The sequence below is a fragment of the Eleutherodactylus coqui genome, chromosome 13, assembly GCF_035609145.1.
Source record: "Eleutherodactylus coqui strain aEleCoq1 chromosome 13, aEleCoq1.hap1, whole genome shotgun sequence".
Taxonomy (NCBI): Eukaryota; Metazoa; Chordata; class Amphibia; order Anura; family Eleutherodactylidae; genus Eleutherodactylus; species Eleutherodactylus coqui.
The window spans coordinates 79,551,657-79,573,126 of NC_089849.1; the positions used below are offsets into that span (position 1 = coordinate 79,551,657).

At 44.6% G+C, this 21,470-nt stretch overlaps 1 protein-coding gene and 7 non-coding genes across 8 annotated transcripts; 7 read left to right on the forward strand and 1 right to left on the reverse strand.

Moving 5' to 3' along the window:
• The first annotated feature begins 138 nt into the window (after positions 1-138).
• Positions 139-220, forward strand: TRNAL-AAG (transfer RNA leucine (anticodon AAG)). Its single transcript has one exon. It is a non-coding gene; the product is annotated as a tRNA-Leu (tRNA).
• A 475-nt stretch (positions 221-695) lies between these two features.
• TRNAL-AAG (transfer RNA leucine (anticodon AAG)) lies at positions 696-777 on the forward strand. The gene has a single exon. It is a non-coding gene; the product is annotated as a tRNA-Leu (tRNA).
• A 476-nt stretch (positions 778-1,253) lies between these two features.
• Positions 1,254-1,335, forward strand: TRNAL-UAG (transfer RNA leucine (anticodon UAG)). The gene has a single exon. It is a non-coding gene; the product is annotated as a tRNA-Leu (tRNA).
• Positions 1,336-2,136: 801 nt separating this feature from the next.
• Positions 2,137-2,218, forward strand: TRNAL-AAG (transfer RNA leucine (anticodon AAG)). Its single transcript has one exon. It is a non-coding gene; the product is annotated as a tRNA-Leu (tRNA).
• A 475-nt stretch (positions 2,219-2,693) lies between these two features.
• TRNAL-AAG (transfer RNA leucine (anticodon AAG)) lies at positions 2,694-2,775 on the forward strand. The gene has a single exon. It is a non-coding gene; the product is annotated as a tRNA-Leu (tRNA).
• Positions 2,776-3,807: 1,032 nt separating this feature from the next.
• On the forward strand, positions 3,808-3,889 carry TRNAL-UAG (transfer RNA leucine (anticodon UAG)). The gene has a single exon. It is a non-coding gene; the product is annotated as a tRNA-Leu (tRNA).
• A 477-nt stretch (positions 3,890-4,366) lies between these two features.
• Positions 4,367-4,448, forward strand: TRNAR-UCG (transfer RNA arginine (anticodon UCG)). Its single transcript has one exon. It is a non-coding gene; the product is annotated as a tRNA-Arg (tRNA).
• Positions 4,449-15,381: 10,933 nt separating this feature from the next.
• On the reverse strand, positions 15,382-21,178 carry TRAPPC5 (trafficking protein particle complex subunit 5). The gene is made up of 2 exons (XM_066586452.1): positions 21,054-21,178; positions 15,382-16,533 (listed from the first exon to the last, which is right to left on the reverse strand). The coding sequence occupies exon 2, from the start codon at positions 16,528-16,530 to the stop codon at positions 15,964-15,966; it is 567 nt and encodes a 188-aa protein (XP_066442549.1). The 5' UTR covers positions 16,531-16,533; positions 21,054-21,178; the 3' UTR covers positions 15,382-15,963.
• Between the last annotated feature and the right edge of the window lie 292 nt (positions 21,179-21,470).

Genomic DNA, 21,470 nt, shown 5'->3' on the forward strand with positions numbered 1-21,470 from the left:
TCATTAAATATTCAGCTCGAATGCAGCAACAATTCTTCTTCTTTTTAAATCAAATTCTGGAAAAGGATTTCTTGCCAGGAGAAATGTTCTTTATGAAATCTCTTGGACATTTTGATCCAAAATTATCCACTTTTTCATGGTAGCATGGCCGAGCGGTCTAAGGCGCTGGATTAAGGCTCCAGTCTCTTTGGAGGCGTGGGTTCGAATCCCACTGCTGCCAGTTTTCAACTTTGAAAGCTCTCATGTTGCTTTCTGAACATTTTAGTGGTCAGAAGAACTTGCTTTTGATGATGCTCAGAAATGGACTTTTGGCCTTTTCTGAAACCAAACAAACTGTATAAGAAAAGGCTTTTGATGATATTCCCAAGATGTTATGGCACAGATTAAGCTACCCTGATGCGCTAGCTAAGTAGACATTAGGCGCACTCCACGATCTTGCACTTCAAAGCCTTCAATAGCCTAGAAACATCTGAAAAAGCAGTAGTGCGGTAATACTGTTGAACTCACTTGCGTTTGCTTCCTTTCTAACTGGAGGAATGCATTTTCAGCCTTCTGCTGCCATCATTAAATATTCAGCTCGAATGCAGCAACAATTCTTCTTTTTAAATCACATTCTGGAAAAGGATTTCTTGCCAGGAGAAATGTTCTTTATGAAATCTCTTGGACATTTTGATCCCAAATTTCCGCTTTTTCATGGTAGCATGGCCGAGCGGTCTAAGGCGCTGGATTAAGGCTCCAGTCTCTTTGGAGGCGTGGGTTCGAATCCCACTGCTGCCAGTTTTCAACTTTGAAAGCTCTCAAGTTGCTTTCTGAACATTTTAGTGGTCAGAAGAACTTGCTTTTGATGATGCTCAGAAATGGACTTTTGGCCTTTTCTGAAACCAAACAAACTGTATAAGAAAAGGCTTTTGATGATATTCCCAAGATGTTATGGCACAGATTAAGCTACCCTGATGCGCTAGCTAAGTAGACATTAGGCGCACTCCACGATCTTGCACTTCAAAGCCTTCAATAGCCTAGAAACATCTGAAAAAGCAGTAGTGCGGTAATACTGTTGAACTCACTTGCGTTTGCTTCCTTTCTAACTGGAGGAATGCATTTTCAGCCTTCTGCTGCCATCATTAAATATTCAGCTCGAATGCAGCAACAATTCTTCTTTTTAAATCAAATTCTGGAAAAGGATTTCTTGCCAGGAGAAATGTTCTTTATGAAATCTCATGGACATTTTGATCCAAAATTATCTACTTTTTCATGGTAGCATGGCCGAGTGGTCTAAGGCGCTGAATTTAGGCTCCAGTCTCCTTGGAGGCGTGGGTTCGAATCCCACTGCTGCCAGTTTTCAACTTTGAAAGCTCTCAAGTTGCTTGGTAAACCTTTTAGTGGTAAGAAGAACTTGCTTTTGATGATGCTCAGAAATGGACTTCTTGGCCTTTTCTGAAACTGAACAAACTTTATGAGAAAAGGCCTTTGATGGTATTCCCAAGATGTTTTGGCACAGATTAAGCTACCCTGATGCGCTAGCTAAGTAGACATTAGGCGCACTCCACGATCTTGCACTTCAAAGTCTTCAAAAGCCTAGAAACATCTGAAAAAGCAGTAGTGCGGTAATACTGTTGAACTCACTTGCGTTTGCTTCCTTTCAAACTGGAGGAATGCATTTTCAGCCTTCTGCTGCCATCATTAAATATTCAGCTCGAATGCAGCAACAATTCTTCTTTTTAAATCAAATTCTGGAAAAGGATTTCTTGCCAGGAGAAATGTTCTTTATGAAATCTCTTGGACATTTTGATCCAAAATTATCCACTTTGTTATGGCACAGATTAAGCTACCCTGATGCGCTAGCTAAGTAGACATTAGGCGCACTCCACGATCTTGCACTTCAAAGCCTTCAATAGCCTAGAAACATCTGAAAAAGCAGTAGTGCGGTAATACTGTTGAACTCACTTGCGTTTGCTTCCTTTCAAACTGGAGGAATGCATTTTCAGCCTTCTGCTGCCATCATTAAATATTCAGCTCGAATGCAGCAACAATTCTTCTTCTTTTTAAATCAAATTCTGGAAAAGGATTTCTTGCCAGGAGAAATGTTCTTTATGAAATCTCTTGGACATTTTGATCCAAAATTATCCACTTTTTCATGGTAGCATGGCCGAGCGGTCTAAGGCGCTGGATTAAGGCTCCAGTCTCTTTGGAGGCGTGGGTTCGAATCCCACTGCTGCCAGTTTTCAACTTTGAAAGCTCTCATGTTGCTTTCTGAACATTTTAGTGGTCAGAAGAACTTGCTTTTGATGATGCTCAGAAATGGACTTTTGGCCTTTTCTGAAACCAAACAAACTGTATAAGAAAAGGCTTTTGATGATATTCCCAAGATGTTATGGCACAGATTAAGCTACCCTGATGCGCTAGCTAAGTAGACATTAGGCGCACTCCACGATCTTGCACTTCAAAGCCTTCAATAGCCTAGAAACATCTGAAAAAGCAGTAGTGCGGTAATACTGTTGAACTCACTTGCGTTTGCTTCCTTTCTAACTGGAGGAATGCATTTTCAGCCTTCTGCTGCCATCATTAAATATTCAGCTCGAATGCAGCAACAATTCTTCTTTTTAAATCACATTCTGGAAAAGGATTTCTTGCCAGGAGAAATGTTCTTTATGAAATCTCTTGGACATTTTGATCCCAAATTTCCACTTTTTCATGGTAGCATGGCCGAGCGGTCTAAGGCGCTGGATTAAGGCTCCAGTCTCTTTGGAGGCGTGGGTTCGAATCCCACTGCTGCCAGTTTTCAACTTTGAAAGCTCTCAAGTTGCTTTCTGAACATTTTAGTGGTCAGAAGAACTTGCTTTTGATGATGCTCAGAAATGGACTTTTGGCCTTTTCTGAAACCAAACAAACTGTATAAGAAAAGGCTTTTGATGATATTCCCAAGATGTTATGGCACAGATTAAGCTACCCTGATGCGCTAGCTAAGTAGACATTAGGCGCACTCCACGATCTTGCACTTCAAAGCCTTCAATAGCCTAGAAACATCTGAAAAAGCAGTAGTGCGGTAATACTGTTGAACTCACTTGCGTTTGCTTCCTTTCTAACTGGAGGAATGCATTTTCAGCCTTCTGCTGCCATCATTAAATATTCAGCTCGAATGCAGCAACAATTCTTCTTTTTAAATCACATTCTGGAAAAGGATTTCTTGCCAGGAGAAATGTTCTTTATGAAATCTCTTGGACATTTTGATCCCAAATTTCCACTTTTTCATGGTAGCATGGCCGAGGGTCTAAGGCGCTGGATTAAGGCTCCAGTCTCTTTGGAGGCGTGGGTTCGAATCCCACTGCTGCCAGTTTTCAACTTTGAAAGCTCTCAAGTTGCTTTCTGAACATTTTAGTGGTCAGAAGAACTTGCTTTTGATGATGCTCAGAAATGGACTTTTGGCCTTTTCTGAAACCAAACAAACTGTATAAGAAAAGGCTTTTGATGATATTCCCAAGATGTTATGGCACAGATTAAGCTACCCTGATGCGCTAGCTAAGTAGACATTAGGCGCACTCCACGATCTTGCACTTCAAAGCCTTCAATAGCCTAGAAACATCTGAAAAAGCAGTAGTGCGGTAATACTGTTGAACTCACTTGCGTTTGCTTCCTTTCTAACTGGAGGAATGCATTTTCAGCCTTCTGCTGCCATCATTAAATATTCAGCTCGAATGCAGCAACAATTCTTCTTTTTAAATCAAATTCTGGAAAAGGATTTCTTGCCAGGAGAAATGTTCTTTATGAAATCTCATGGACATTTTGATCCAAAATTATCTACTTTTTCATGGTAGCATGGCCGAGTGGTCTAAGGCGCTGGATTTAGGCTCCAGTCTCTTTGGAGGCGTGGGTTCGAATCCCACTGCTGCCAGTTTTCAACTTTGAAAGCTCTCAAGTTGCTTGGTAAACCTTTTAGTGGTAAGAAGAACTTGCTTTTGATGATGCTCAGAAATGGACTTCTTGGCCTTTTCTGAAACTGAACAAACTGTATGAGAAAAGGCCTTTGATGATATTCCCAAGATGTTTTGGCACAGATTAAGCTACCCTGATGCGCTAGCTAAGTAGACATTAGGCGCACTCCACGATCTTGCACTTCAAAGCCTTCAAAAGCCTAGAAACATCTGAAAAAGCAGTAGTGCGGTAATACTGTTGAACTCACTTGCGTTTGCTTCCTTTCAAACTGGAGGAATGCATTTTCAGCCTTCTGCTGCCATCATTGAATATTCAGCTCGAATGCAGCAACAATTCTTCTTTTTAAATCAAATTCTGGAAAAGGATTTCTTGCCAGGAGAAATGTTCTTTATGAAATCTCTTGGTCATTTTGATCCAAAATTATCCACTTTTTCATGGTAGCATGGCCGAGCGGTCTAAGGCGCTGGATTTCGGCTCCAGTCTCTTTGGAGCCGTTGGTTCGAATCCCACTGCTGCCAGTTTTTAACTTTGAAAGCTCTCATGTTGCTTCATGAACCTTTTAGTGGTCAGAAGAACTTACTTTTGATGATGTTCAGAAATGGACTTCTTGGCCTTTTCTGAAACTGAACAATCTGTATGAGAAAAGGCTTTTGATGATATTCCCAAGATGTTTTGGCACAGATTAAGCTACCGTGATGCGCTAGCTAAGTAAGCAATCTTCACGATCTTGCATTTCAAAGCCTTCAATAGTAAGGCTGTGACAGGGCTTAGATAGATGGACGGCCCTGTCACTACCCTACCTCCGCATTGGCTGTCAGTAAGTGTCCTGGGCCATGCCCATGCAGGTGCTGTTACTCACCACTCCACGGTCGGACGTCTGTGAGGTGTCCCAGCTCCTGGCGGACTTCTGTGAGGCATCCGAGTACAGCGGCAGAGGAGCGCGTCAGTGCGTCAGTGCGGAGCTGAGCCACAGACATTCAGCGCCAGAGCAGAGAGTGCAGGCTGAGGCCTCGGAACACAGCAGAGGAGCAAGGAGCTGAGGCGATGAGACAGCATAACATAGCAGCGGAGCGGAGGCAAGTGGGAGCGGGCCACGGCTGTAAGTACAGTGCCGGAGCATGTAGCGCAGATGAGGGGGAGGTGAGCAGCACAAAATACAGAGTTCGACTGGGAGCACAGCATGGTGGAGATGAGCCCACACAATTTGTGCAGTGCAGCTAGTGTGCAGTGTAGCGCAGCCGGGGGAAGTTGAGCAAGGCAAACTACTGCGGAGGACTGGGGAGCAGAGTCGGGGAGAGATGAGGGAATGCAATAACTGCAGCACAGAAAGGGTGAGTGCAATGCCTCCCTGTCACCTTGCCCCGCTGTCAGTGTGCCCTGCTCTCGGCAACTCACCTCTCACTGTCTTCCCCGCTGCTGTACTAGCCAATCAGAAGCTAGGGGCTTGCCATGTGGCGTTAACTCCTGAAAAGCCTGGTCAGCCCCTAGTTTCTGGTGGCATCAAGATACACCAGTACTGAGGATGGGTAGACGTGAGGTCACCCAGTGTGTCTGCGTGTAGATTGTATGCGAGCGTCTGCAGCGTGTTCTCGTGAGATGACGTTTAGTGTGATTCACATTAAATGTCATTTACTTGCGAGAACACGCTGGCCTGGATCCCGCGCATGTGGACAGCTGCTGGACGGCTTTTTGGACAGTTATCAGTCTTGCTCATGCGCAGAAGCAAATTTTGGTCCAGTAATATGTATTGAGGACACAAGTTGTCATGAGAACTTGGGTGCTGCCTTGCGCAGTGGTGATGTGCAGCGCATTCTCATGGACATCGTCGATACACGTCAGAGTGAGTATCTGACATACAAATTGCATTTAGTATTGCTTTGAATTTCAGCTATCCCAGTACCATATTATGCACAGTGTTGACATTTTATGAGAACTTCAGTGTTGTCCTGACTTAAATTTCAGCAAGTTAGTACTTGATAGCAGGGTTGATGCCCTACTGGAGGTACAGGGGTGGGCAAGGGCACTACTAAGGGGGCACTATCACCAGCAGCCACTGGAATAATAAAGAAGGAAAAAAATGCTGTGACAAGCCACGCCCATTTTTTTTACCATGGTCGGTATTTTTTCATAACAGGTGGCAACCGGGGATTTCCAGATCGGCAGGGGAGGCTGTCAGTGTTACTTGTCACGGGGGAGGGAAAGGGCTGTCAGTGTTACTAGTCACGGGGGAGGGGGACTGTCAGTGTTACTTGTGGTGGAGGGAGGGGGGGCGCCTGTTGAGCGGGTATCCTTATTTCAGAGCGCGGCGCCTGCAGGAGATTACTCTCCCCACTCTCCCCCGCCCCTCTCCATTCACTTTATACAGCGGCCATTCAGTACTGAAGAGCTGCTGGTTACACTGAACTCTCATCATGCAGGATTTTAGCCTGGATGATGAGTGTGTATAGATAGAGGGGGTGGGGCCAGGAGAGACTAAGTACACTGTAGGAGAACATGCCGTACTGTAGAGGGACTTAGAGGGGGCGGGCCTGGGTAGGGAGAGACTGTAGATCAGTTAAATAGAGGTGGGCGTGTCATGGGCGGGGCTAGGACAAGAGCTGAGCGAGGCCAGGAAACCCTGCTTTTTCATGTCTTTTTCTGCCATCGGGAGCGCACAAACAGAGGGGGGAGAGCACAGGGCATTGTGGGAAGGCAGCACAACAGTGCCATATATGAAAGCTGGATTGAACATCAGATTACAAAGTAAGAAACAGACATTACAGCTGATATGCCTGCCGCTTTGAGCCTCTGTATGCTGTGTGTTAGGATGCTTAGTGAAAGGGACAACCCCTTTAGGAATTCTTTTGAGTCAAGTATTCATAGAAAATGTTTTTGGGAAAAAAATGTAGTCTGTATTAGACCCCTCCTCTGGTTCAGCAAGGATCCTGGAGAAGGCATCAGCCTTACCATTTCTTGAACCAGGCCGATAAGAAATGATAAAAGTGAATCTGGAGAAAAACAAGGCCCAACATACTTGACTTGCTGGTAGTCTTTTAGCCACGCTGCTAAATTCAAAATTCTTATGGTCAGTAAGGACTACTACAGGATGATTGGCACCTTCCAAAAGATGTCTCCATTCGGAGATGGCAACTTTAATAGCTAACAGTTCTTTATTGCCAATCTCATAGTTTCTTTCAGCATGTGACATGATATGGGAAAGACATGCACATGGGTGCAGTTGCATTTTGTCTCCAATTCGTTGGGACAAGACAGCTCCCACAGCAGAATTGGAAGCGTCTGTTTCTACAACAAAAGGTAGTTCCGGATTTGGATGGACCAGTATTGGTGGAGAAGTGAATAGAGCTTTTAGATTTTCAGAAGCATCCTGTGCCTCAGAAGACCATCATGAATATGTTTTGGCTTTCTTTGTGATCGATATGATTGGTAAGACGATATTTTGAGAAGTCCTTTAGGAATCTTCTGTAGAAATTTGCAAAACCTATAAAGTGTTGAATGTCTTTTAAATTTCTTGGAGTGGGCCACTCAACCACTGCTTTAATTTTTCTAGGGTCCATTCTCAGGCTATCTGAGGAAATTATATATCCAAGAAATTGAATCCTGGCATGTTCAAACTCACATTTTTTCAGTTAGGTATAAAGATGATTCCTTTAGAGGTGTTCCAATTAGAAATGACTGAGCACGCTCGGATAAGGCAGTTACTCGAGTGAGCATCGCTCTTCTCGAGTAACTGCATTCTCATCCGAGCAGGCTCGGGGGTGCGGCTGGGAGGAGAGAGATCTCTCTCCCTCTTTCCCTCCGCTCCCCCCTGCCGCCCCCCCCCCCCCAAGCCTGCTCAGAAAAGAATGCAGTTACTCGAGAAGTGCGATGCTCACTTGAGTAACTGCCTTATCCAAGCGTGCTCACTCATCTCTAGTTCCAATACTAACCGGACATGCCTGCGATGTTCCTCCAAGTTGTCAGAAAATATAAGAATGTGTTTGAGATAAGCAACAACATATTGATCCAAAAAGTCTCGAAACACATCATTAATAAAGCTGAGGCATTGCAAAGGCCAAAAGACATAATTAGGTATTCAAAATGTCCATATCTAGTTCTAAAGGCGGTCTGTCATTCATTCCCTGGACAGATCCATATGAGGCTATAGACCCCTCTCACGTCTAGTTTGGTAAAAATCTTGGCAGAATGGAGTCTTTCCAGCAATTCTGGAATTAAAGGGAAAGGATAGCAATTTTTAACAGTAATTTATTTAGTTCCCTGTCAATGCGTGGCCTCAGAGTTGAGTCTTCCTTTTCTACATAGAACAGAGGTGCCCCAGCTGGGTTATCAAGGAGGTTGAATGAAAACTGTTATCTCAATTTGAGCTTTACTCTGCTTTCTTTCCAGTTGTCCCCTCTAACACTGGTGGGAGTTGTGATGGATGTGTTGCTATTGGAGTTCACCAGAGGGCAATTAGGAAGGGCTTTTATTTTCAGCTTGCCTTGGTTCTTTGCTATTCAAGTCATGCAGTCTCCTTCAGTAGGTGTTGGAAAACATTGCTGGATTCTGTGGCTCATTCAGCAACTGGGTTCTGTGATCCACCTAGTAACTTAAGATAAGTATAGTGGTTTGATTTGTGGTGGAGTGTGTTTATTTATACAGAGGTATCTTTAGCTAGAGGTTGCAGGGATAGTTAGTGCCCCCAGGAATGTGCGTGAATGCGTCCTTATCAGGACAGGAGATCCACTATTTAGTAGTACCTTAAACTCTGCTTTGGAAAGATTGTAAATTCAACCGAAAGGAATGGTTGTTCCAGGGAGCAATTCTATTGAACAATCATATGGCTAATGAGGGAGTAGTTGTTTAGATTCTTTTCTTGCTGCAGACATCATTGACTTGCTGGTACTGATATGGCAACTTATCCGAATTCCGCTGACTATCTTCAGGGGTTTGGGTATGTTCGAGGGTTGGTAGTGACATCTGGCATCTTTCTTTGCAGTACTCAGAGGGATAGGTAATGGTCCTTAAGTTCAAGTTAATAGAAGGATTTTGGATAGAAGACCAAGGGATTCCTAGAATAACTGGGAACTTGGAAGAAGAGATAAGATGGAAACTAATCATTTCATGGTGATCACGTTCAAAAACTATTTCAAGTCTGATTGTCTCATGAGTTACTGATCCTAAAGACAATGGTGATCCATCCACGGTTTGCATATCAATTGCTATGGTTTTGGTCCTACTTGAGATATTGTTATCAGGAGCATATTTAAAGTCCATTAAGTTCTTTCCAGCTCCAGAATCTAACATAGTGGAGCATTGTAATTTTTGGCTCCCATCTAGGACCTGTATGTGAATGACAGTGAAAAAAGGGAACACAATGAAAGAAAAAAGATTGTGCTCAATGGAGACAAGGGGGATAGCTCACAGTGAAAGAGGGCATCTCTAAGGAAGATGCCCCATGTCAGTATCAATGTGCAATCAATTATCACTTACTAATTTGGGGGGGATTCCTCCATGAATGTAGGACATATTCAGGGGGAAGTCATGGAGCAATCCTCCAAATTAGTAAGTGATAATTGATAACACATTGATACTGACATGGGACATCTTCCTTAGAGATACCGTCGTTAACTGTGAGCTATCCCCATTGAGCACAACCTTTTTTCTTTCATTGTCTGCATTATATCCTTGATTGCTGTTCACGCCTTCTGGTGCCCGGGTTGATTGCTCTCCACCTCGTTGTGGATTATGGTTGCATTGGAGCAGCTCATCATCTGACTGACGTTTTGGGATGCTATCCCTCTATTTCATAGTGAAAAGATGGGGGATGTATCTCATCTGTATCTTGAGTCATCGATAGGATGGCCTGTTACATCGTACCTGGCTGTTTGAGAATATTAGATTTGCCTATGGTCTTAGCACTGGTAAAGGCAATAGTCTTTTGGAACTTGTTGGAGCAGTTAATAGCACAATGTCTCAAGCCCCCAGAATAGAAACATAGATTCTCCGTATGGCGCCTTTCCTTTTCTAAGAAAAGGTGTTTGCAGATGACATTAATCTGCATTGGTTCAGGTACATTTTCAGTCCTATGCTGGGTGTTAAATGCTGGTTGACTGAAAGAATTAGGCAGGGTGGTTCCCAAATACCTGCAGCTTCTCCTTTTTACGTTCAGTAAGTCTCTGATCAATTCAAATACATAACCGAATAAAGTCCTTCAAATTGTCAGGGGTCTCAACTCCATGTGGTATTCAGGCTGATGTATACGCAACGATTATTGCTCAACGTTTGTTCAAACAGTGGCTTTTCAGTGTTAATCATTGCGTGTAAATCCTACCATCGTTTGCTTTCTGCCGAATGATGGATTTCATGTGAGCATAAAATCTATTGTTCGTGATAGCAGGGACCGCACGCGGAGTTCTCCATGGGAGCACTGATAACATTGTTTTCAGGTGCAGTCCCATGGCAGAACAAAGGGGCTGAAAAATAGAATCATAGAATGGTAGAGTTGGAAGGGACCTCCAGGATCATCTGGTTCAACCCCATACTCAGTGCAGGATTCACTAAATCATCACAGACAGATATTTGTCCAAACACTTCTATTGAAGGAGAACTCACCACCTTCCGTGGTAACCTGTTCCACTCATTGATCACCCTCACTGTCAGAAAGTTTTTTTCTAATATTTAATCTCTCTCCTCCCTTTCAGTTTCATTCCATTGCTTCTAGTCTTTCCTTGTGCAAATGAGAATAGGGCGGATCCCTCTGCACTGTGACAGCCCTTCAGATATTTATAGACAGCTATTAAGTCTCCTCTCAGCCTTGTTTTTTGCAAGCTAAACATTCTCAGATTCTTTAACCGTTCCTCATTGGGCATGATTTGCAGACTGCTCATCATCTTGGTAACTCTGCTCTGAACGTGCTCCAGTTTGTCGAGGTCTTTTTTAAAGTGGGCTGCCCAGAACTGGACACAATATTCCAGATAAGGGCTGAGTAAGGAAGAGTAGAGGGGGATAATTACCTCACGTGATCAAGACTCTATGCTTCTCTTACTACATCCCAGAATTGTGTTTGCCTTTTTGGCTGCTGCATCACATTGTTGACTCATGTTCGGTCTTTGATTTATTTGTATACCCAAGCATTTTTCACATGTGCTGCTGCTGAATGCAGATAACAGACCACCTGATGTTATCTGTATACAGCGAAGGGAGCCTCATTTACATGCAAATTAAGCGAATAAGGTACTAATGGGCATTAGTGCCCATTAGTAGCTTATGCAAAAGGATCGCTCAAACGGTCAATCAAACTATTTTTTGAATGAATTTTGAGCAATCATCTTTGCATGTAAACGGTGCTTTAGTTACCTAGCGACAAAATTCTGCTGCATATTCAGCAGAGCGTCGCCCTTGTAAGTTATATAACATAACCTACCCTCTGCTGCGGCAAAGCGATTCTGGTCATTACTACTTGATCCATAGTAGTAGTGAAGGCATTAAGATTGTCAAGGAGATTACTATTTGTATCCACATACAGCAAGGCCCATTATAGACTTCCCCACTTGTACTGAAAACATTTATCTTCACACACAGGTAGATCCCATAAGTCTTATTTCCCAGAATATGTACTCTGAGTTCTTTATGTTGCCATTTTCACCCAAAAGGCTTGTAAGAAAGACACACATGGTTTCAGTATAAGCTGAACAGTCAAAAAGACAGATTACAAAACAGGGGGCTATTATAAGACAGGCAGCAAAAACAAATATACATATGTGCTATCTAAAGTGGGGTGTTTTTGTTTTATCGTCTGTCTTTCTGCAACAGCAAAATCAGTAAGCAAATTACATCAAATAACAGACACCTACAGAGGCGTGGCCCACCACCGACATGGCAGGACGTGCCTAAACTGAGCTCCCAAGGGATATCTCATAATCCTGACCCTATCCTGTTAATCGCTGGTCAGTGCAGAGCTAGGAAAGTCTGTGGACTCAATGTGACAGCCCTGGAAGCCTCTGCTCCCATCTGGCCCCTGGAAGTGTTGCTGGCCTCTGCTTTGTGTTGCGGCTTAGTGAGGTCTGTATGCGCCGGATTGTGGTGCTGAACTTACACTCCAGGTCTGAGCTCAGGACGAAGCTCCTAATGGCTCTTGGACATACTTGCACTGATGAGCAGGGGTGGCTTGCATGCACGGTGTGGACGCTGGGCCCAACAAGCACTCGTGATAGGTGCTCCACTAGCTCCCCTGTAATCGGAGCTCTACATCCTGACTGTGAGACGAAGCAGCGCCTGTACAGAGACTTTGGGCTGAGGCTCAGCCGTGATATCCTTTGCATGGATACCAGTGTGCCTGTCTGGAAAAAAAAAAGTGTGATCTTTCTCAGTGAGAGAAACCAAGTAGTCTTGTAGATATGATAGCTTTTAATGGCTAACAAAAATACATGATGTTACAGCAAGCTTTCGGGGATATCTCACCTCCTTCATCAGGCTATGAATGAAACTAGTTTGGATGGCACATAATTATAACATACAGATGCAGAGGGGAGGGGAACATCTGCATCTGTAGGTTATAATTATGTGCCACTCAAATTAGTTTAATTCATAGCCTGATGAAGGAGACAAGATATCCCCAAAAGCTTGCTGCAACATGTATTTTTGTTAGCTATTAAAAGGTATATCTACAGCATTACTTGGTTTCTCTCACTGAGAACGATCACACATTGGTCGACTGGCTAACACAGTTCCAAACCTTTTTGCGTTTTGCCTGAAAAAAAAAAAAGAAACCCCCTAGAATGTACTGAGCTCCGCTGATAGCAAGTGCAGCTTGCTTGTGGAGGGGCTGTAGGCAAGGGGCTCTTAGAACAGCCCCAGCCATTTTATAAATAGCGGTTGGGAACCCCTGAGAATCTACTGCTGCCCTGGAGGAGGCAGACAATAGCAACCTCTGTGTAAACTGCAGGTGGCTGCTGATGAAATTATATATATTTATATCTATCTGTCTTGTGTGACAGCATGTGCCAGGAGGAGAGAGGGGGAAAGAGACCCTGCAACTATGCTAACTTAACAATAGATTCTCATCTAGATCTACACACGATAGCTTGGGACTTGTGATAGTTATTCATATAAAGTCCAAGATACCTTTATAAATCTGGCTACACAGCAAGATTCAGGGCATGAATATCTCAAGAGACTGACTGCAGTTCACTGGTACATTGCTGTTCACTGACTGTTTGTATTTTGATGTGGACTGTCCTATGTTTCTCTGGCACTACGAGTAATCACGTCAAAAATCCATCTGTAGCAGAAAAGTTAAAAGAATTTGCTCGCACACATGATCCCGATTTCACCCCACACTCGTCAAATAAGGATCAGAATCAGAACAAGAACCCGAACCTACTTTACACCAATTACTAGAGGCCATAAATACTTGCAAATCCTCACTGATGGGAAAAATAGAGGAAATTAAGATCAACGGTAATCTGCTTAGGCAGGACGTACAGAATATGAGGGAAAGGATGAACAAAATCTCAGATTAAGCTAAATTCTCCCTGCCGTGGTCCACCCTGCAATAAAATAAAATAAATAAATAAATGAAAAAAAAACCACTGATTCATGCAAAACTCAGACAATCTTGAAAATCGCCTTTGGCGTAATAATATATGCATTGTTGGTCTTCCAAAAAAAGCAGAGGATTCACACCCTAAAATGTTCTTGGAACAATGACACAAATCAACACTGGGGGGGATGAGGTTATTTCCTCTGTGTTTGCAGTGTTGAGAGCCCATCAGGTTCCCACAAAGCTACCCAATCTCTGCTGGTCAGGCTCCTTAATTGAAGTGACCAAGACACTATTATATGGTAAGACAGTCTAAAAACCCTTATCAAATACAGCAGTGCTACAGTTTCAATATTTCCAGATTTCTGGGCTGAACTCCAGAAGCAGAGCGTTACATTTGTGGAGGTCAAAAGACGTTCAAATCCAGGAACATCACATACTCAATGGCATATCTGACGCGGTTGAGGATTGTGGTGGATGGCAGGGCAATATTCCTGTATTTACCTGCTAAGGTCTTGGAGTGGCTCCGAGCTCACCCTGCATGAACCAAGTTAAAGGGGTTGTCCCGCGCCGAAACTGTTTTTTTTTTTTTTTCAACCCCCCCCCCCCCCCTTCCCCGTTTGCCGCGAGACAACCCCGATGCAGGGGTTAAAAAAGAACACCGCACAGCGCTTACCTGAATCCCCGCACTCCGGTGACTTCTTACTTACCTGCTGAAGATGGCCGCCGGGATCTTCTCCCTCGGTGGACCGCAGGGCTTCTGTGCGGTCCATTGCCGATTCCAGCCTCATGATTGGCTGGAATCGGCACGTGACGGGGCGGAGCTACACGGAGCCGGCATCCTGCACGAGCGGCCCCATTGAGAAAAGAAGAAGACCCGGACTGCGCAAGCGCGTCTAATTTGGCCATTAGACGCCGAAAATTAGACGGGCTCCATGGAAACGAGGACGCTAGCAACGGAGCAGGTAAGTGAAAAACTTCTTATAACTTCTGTATGGCTCATAATTAATGCACAATGTACATTACAAAGTGCATTAATATGGCCATACAGAAGTGTATAGACCCACTTGCTGCCGCGGGACAACCCCTTTAATAATACTTGCTAAATTCATATTGTACATCATGTCTTACTTGCCCTTTTACCCCCACCCCCTCCCCTACATTTTTCCTCCAGTTTTTTCCTCTTCCCCTCTCTCCCTTATTTTGCTTGCTTTTCTAGCACCAGGAGGCTTAGACTTTTCCAACTAACAATTGATATGCAGGCTAGCCTATACTCCTCAGCGTTGGGGCAATGAAAACTATAGGACAGCCAAGGTACGGGAAATGTACACTTGTACAGATAATTACGACTCTGGATAAGTAGTCATCCATTAAGAGTCTACATGAAGTTGTGGCCTCAACTTGCTTACCATTGCCCCATGTGACACGACCACCTAATATATATTTGTATGTGGGGGATAGTGTGACTACTCTAATTATAAGATATATAGCGACTGACTTGTCCACACGCTGACAATGTACCGACTCATAAAACAACTTTAAAGTAAGGAAAAAAGTATTACACCTTTCCTCTGTTATAGGACATCCCAGATATAGGCAAGTATTTGGATGTGCCAAATTTGCTGTATAAGCAGTTTTATGCTTAGTGTTCTTACTAATTTTCACATAATGCCATATGTATCTCTTGAATACCTGCACTGTTATTTTGTACTGTAGGTTAGATCTCCTGTGATTAATGCTAACAGGTAGATATCCATGTCTTTAAGGAGTTTTACCTGGAATGTGTGTGGCCTTGGTACCCCAATTAAGAGAATGGTGGGGTTCTCTCACATCAGCCGCGTTAACCCCCAACATAATTGGTTTACAGGAACACATTTGACACTAGACAAGGTAGACCTCTAAAAAAAACAACACAAAAAAGCACACAGATATGTAGTGTACACAACCGATTTTTATTTGTGTTTGATGAACATATTAATTCAGCCAGGAATATTTAAAGGGAAACAGTCACGTCCTATGATCACCATAAACTAAGGCTATGGGCTTCACAGGACATCAGGTTCGGAAAGAGACTTTCAGACTTGCCTGCTTCCCCATTCCCTATGTAAAGCTGGTGCTTGGTGCACTAAGTGCGCACACACTGTGCTGTCAGATTTGTGTATTTGAGAGCGCGCACAAGGAAGAGGAGCAAGTTTAATGTTCCAAGTGTCAGCTTTGCAGGCAGACAGCAAGGGAACAGGGAGACAGGAGAGTATAAAAGTCACATCCCCAGAATCAGGGCCTGTGGGCCTATAAGCTTTAGCTTATGGGGCTCATAGGGCTCGTGATAGGTTCCCCTTTAGTAATAGTTACGTTTAAAAAAAAATGCAAACAGTGAAAAGAAAATTCTAGGAGTTCCAATTTAAGCTAAAGCAATAGTAAATATTCTGGATGACATGCTGATGGAAAATGCAGGTAAACTGAAAAACTATTTTACACAAAGGATATCTGAGAATGCCTTTGATGCCTATTGGCTAACGTCCATCCAGTGCTTTGTCCCGGGCTATGACGGACTCATCAAATTTAATCATAAGAGTTGTCCCTTTGTGCCAATGGGCAGTCACTTTTGCTGGAAATCCACTACAGGTCAAGAGGGACTCTACGATGCCAGCTGTGAAAGATGCACAGTTCAGAGTACTGTTCTCCTTCGGAACAGAAATGTATGCATTTATAAGAGGATCCTTTTCGATAATGTAGTACGTTTTGTCATCATCATTTGCTTGCTCAAGCTTATCCGCTTCTTTACCAAATAGAGCTTTCCAAGCGACAACTTTTATGAAAAGGAGTGCACTGATAACCTTGGTCTCACGTTTTCCATTTTTCTCTCTCATTACTAGTGGATCAAGGATGCGACATCCAACTTGTTGGCCAAGCTCCGATAGTTTAGCTTGGAGCTCAGAAACAGAATAAACACGATTTTGGCAGTACTGGACTATTTCGGAAAATAGAAGCGCAAATGCACTAAGGCTCACTTCTGTCTTTGGCCTAGCCAGCGAACGCTCTAGAATAGTAGACTTTCCACGGCTAAAGCGGGAGTCCATGACCTGAGGAAAAGATAGGATGCTTGAAATATACATAAGCTTTGATAGAGAACCACAGTACATATGCAATGACTTAGGCTAGGGCTACTTACAGACCTATTCTAGCCCAACAGGTGAATTCTAAAAAAATAGAGATTTTCATGCTACATTCTCACAACAAATTTAAACATGGGATTAAAAAAAGGTTTCTATGAAACCCCAGTATTGTATAACTCCGATTACTAAATGACTATCACTCTTCTACATACATGCTAGGACCCCTTTCTTCATCAGTGCACTACATGCTATTAAATCTGGCATAAGAACCATTGAAAACTAGTTATCACTATTTTTTGGAAATGTAACTTTTCACCCACTTCTATTAAGGATGTTTTTGTTACCTAAGGGCACGCAAGTTCCTCCAACATGTTCTTTAACATGATTAGATTAACTCAAATGTGCACATTTCTCATGGTCTACCCCCAAAAATACTTGAGACATGTTTCATTACCGCAACAGAATAAGAAGGATGTCAAATTGTGTTGAAAGGACTTCAGCCACTGCTCAGGAGGGAACCTACTGACATCTATTGAAAGTTTTCGCAGCTGGTCCACTAACAAAGTCAAGTTGGCTACCAGAGTGTGCAAGCCATACTGTTATCTATGAAACAGAGTATGTGTATTTGTACACTCATGTATGGCAGTGATGCGTCAACAGGAAGCTGCAACAGCTCAATGGGAGCCTCCCAGTTTAAGGGCTCATTCACCTAGGAGTAAATACGCTGGACATTACGCATGTAATACGAAGCACTGAATCCCCATTGATTTGCACTGGGGCATTCAGACCTGCATTTTTCAAACATGCGCAAAAAAAAAAAGCCTATTTTGGTCCGCATTACAGATCGAAATAAGCCATTGGAGTCAACTGGCCTGCATGAATATGCAGTAAATACACGATACATGCATTTACACTGGAAATTAATGGGGTCTACTGAATTTTTTGGCACACGTAAAAAATGCAATACTCGTGCGCAAAAACAAAACACAGAATATGCAGTGTTTTGGCCTGTGAATATGCTGCGTATTCATGAACCATACACCCGTGTGAATGAGCCCGAATGCAAACACGGCACTCAAACTGTGGCCTGCCTGTCCACAGCATTTAGGCTGGGTTCACACAGGGCGGATTTGCCGCGGTTTTGCTGCAGAAGAACTGCTTCTGCGGCAAAACTGCTTCAAAGGTTAATTTGGGCTTGCGGATTTTGCTGCAGAAATCCGCGTTTTTTTTCCGCAGCACTTTTTTACCGCGTATTTGGTGCGGTTTTGGCTGCGTCCATAGAGGTCTATGGACAAAAAAGCGCTGCGAAAAAGACCAAAGAATGAACATGCTGCATCTTTTAAAACCGCGCCGCATTTGCATTTCCGCACTGCAGCTGTGCGGAAAAAATCCGTCCTGTGAGAACAGCTTTTTGGCAAATCTCATTTGTGCTGCATTTCCCGCAGTGCGGATATGCAATGGCAATCTGCGGCAAATCCGCCCTGTGTGACTCTAGCCTTCAGGAATCGGAGTACTGATGCAAACTATGTTGGCGGTGGCAGACAGGAGACTCTTGGCATGCATTTTCTACATAGGGAGAGGTTCCTTTATACTCTTAGGCCACCCTCACACCTGCACTTTTTACAGCGGTGTTTTGAATGTCGCAGTACAACGTTCCTATTTATTTCAATTGGGACTCACAGACCTGCGCCTGAACACTGCGATTTTCGAGCGCTGACGTTTTGGCGCTTTTTAACAGACCTCATCACCCATGTGGTGCAAACAGTGTAAGGGCTTATTCAGATGACCGTTTATCGGCCGGGTATTCACGACAGCCGATATACGGCGTCTCTCTCTGCACGGGAAGGAGGCTGGAAGAGCCAGGAGCAAGAACTGAGCTCCCGCCCCCTCTCTGCCTCCTCTCCGCCCCTCTGCACTATTTGCAATGAGAGGAGGCGGGACTGGGCTAGGGCTAAGTTGCGGGAATTTAGCCCTGTCCCCGTCCCAACTCCTCTCATTGCAAATAGTGCAGGGGGGCGGAGAGGAGGCAGAGAGGGGGCGGGAGCTCAGAGAACAGCTCCTGGCTCTTCCAGCCTCCTCCCCGTGCAGAGAGACGCCATATATCGGCCGGCGTGAATACGTGGCCGATAAACGGTCGTCTGAATAAACCCTAAGACTGTTTTCTGGTCCAATTTGCGCTGGAAAACTTTCAAATTTTCAAAAGTATATCTGCCCCCATATTCCACGAGTTGTCAGACTAATGGTTCATAATTAGAGATGAGCGAACGTACTCGGATAAGCACTACTCGTCCGAGTAATGTGCTTTATCCGAGTACCTCTCTGCTCGTCCTGAAAGATTCGGGACGCGCTGCGGAGCGGGGAGCTGCAGGGGAGAGCGGGGAGGAACGGAGGGGAGATCTTTCTCTCCTTCTCTCCCGCCCGCTCTGCCCCGCTCCCCGCTGCGACTCACCTGTCAGCAGCGGAGCGCCCCGAATCTTTCAGGACGAGCGGAGAGATACTCGGATAAAGCACATTACTCGGACGAGTAGTGCTTATCCGAGTACGTTCGCTCATCTCTATTCATAATGACAAAGAACAATGTGTGTCATGTGCATGTACAGCTCAATTGATACAACCCATGATTTTATTTGGTTGGCAGCAGATGCCAGACACTGGATGCTCGCTACCTTTACTGTATTACAGTTACCAGACTCACATCTACACTGCTCAGTACTGCTGTACGCTGCTCTCCACAATGCTATTATTTCTCTGAGGTGCCACAGAGTCAGTGAGCAGAATCTGCTGCTTACTCTATGTACAGCCCATGGCAGCCATCATAACAGCTAGTCTCCACTCACCAGCTATGGGATAACTGAACATTAGAAATGCAGCCTGCAGAAGGGGAAAACTGGTGAAAAGATGAATGCCAAGAGTCATAATATCTAGAAATGGGGTTATTGTTCATGTACACACATGGCAGCTTAAAAGCTTTAAGGCTGCCTGTCCACGGGCTCTGCGGTATCCAGCGGTGGAGATCCACCGCCCGGGAGCAGGAGCCAGCAGGCGGATCTCCGTGGTCAGCCTATCTGACAGATAGGCTGACCGCGGAGAATCGCGGCAATTTGCAGCATGCTCCGAATTGCTGACCGCGAGCAGAGAATTGCTATGATTCTCCGCTCGTGGACAGGGGGGCTGTGCTTTCCATAGCAAGACTATGAAAAGCGTGCATTGCGTTCCCCGCAGCTGGATTATCACAACGGGAAACGCAATTACAATTTGCCCGTGGACAGGATTTTTTTCTCATCACGCTTCAAAATTGTTACCTTATTACTTTTGAAAGGGGAACCTTTGTAAATGAGGGACAGCAGTCCGGACCACCTCTGCTCACACCACCTACCCAACAGTCCGCTTTCCATTTATACGCATCACGGGAAATACTCAAACCTCTTATAATAGGCTTTTATCAACCTCTATAAAAAAAAGCAGTGTGGGAATGAGAGAAAAAAAATTCAAAAAAGCTTGGTCACTAAGGGGTTAAAGTAAATCAGTCAGAATAACGATACTATTGTTCAATGTGTACAATGGAAAAAATGATAGGGGTCAGGGGCTTCTCGGATGTCTCCTTTAAAGATGGGAGTACAGCTATGATACCATTCCTGGATATGTGGATATATCTGCGGGAACCCATAAATCTGTCCTTGTCGTACGGACTGAACTGGACAAAACAGACACACGCCGAATGCCCACGGACGGAACGTCGCTGCGGAATTCGTGGTCAGACACCCTCTGTGAATTCCGCAGCAATGTCCGTTTATAGACATGCCATATTAAACAACTGCCCACGAGCGGAAATCAACAGCGATTCTTCGCTCGCGGGGGAGAATCGCAGAATGTTCCAATTTGCGCGTAAAGTCGCACGGACGGCTTCCACTGCAGATTGAAGAAAAGTGCGGTCGCGGCTGCTGCCAGGGCCGGATGCCACATGTGTCCTTAGAACCTGGAACAGCACCATAACTTAGTTTACGGCGCTACTCCATGGTGACGGAGCCCTTTAAAGTCAACGGCAGCTGCACCTGCAGTTACAAGGGCCGCCCACTAGACAGGGGGCGGAGCATCTGCTTCCGCTCTGTAGCCCTGTGTGAATTAGAGCTGACAGCAGACACCTATCAGCCCAAGCCAACTGACTAGTGATGACCTATCCAGGGTCAGCCATGGGATTTCCTGTAAGACCCCCTTTAATACATTTGCTGCACTGCTCATCAGCGCCACCTCTGTATAATGTGGGGTGGTATATAAAACTATCACGTGGGGGGCGCTGTCCCTTAAACTGCCGTATGTGAAAACACGCCTGAATTCTGGGAAATGACCATGTTTTCTCACACTTGAAGGCGTCCTTCCTACTGCAGTGAATAACACGGAGGTCGTTCCCCACCCGTCCTAACCTTGACAATACGCCCACAACGTGCTAAGGACGCCGCCATTACTAGCTGTGGTTCATTACCGCTTACCTCGGCACTGCTTAGTTACGTGTCAGGTGTAAATAATCAGCCCGGACGCAGCGTTCAAGCAAGCCCGGAAACGCTGGGTTCACCACCTACGTAACGTAAAGCCACTGCTGCGTAGGAGACGGAGCCCCGCCCATGGAAATATCTCAGCCAATCAACTCCGCCGTGGAAATGTTTCAGCCAATGAGTCTCAGCCAATCAGACCCGCCCATGGAAATGTCTCAGCCAATGAGTGATCAGCTTACGGAATGCTGCGGGTCCTGTCTAGTGACGTCAGACCGGTGCATAGAACAAAAGCTGTGATTGGTTCTTGTCGGGGACTGGGACTATTGAGGAAATTTCTGGCGTATTGTCAATGCAGAGAGTTGAGTTGCCATAGAAACAGCATTTGCTGCTCAGTTATAATGGGCAAATAGTTGC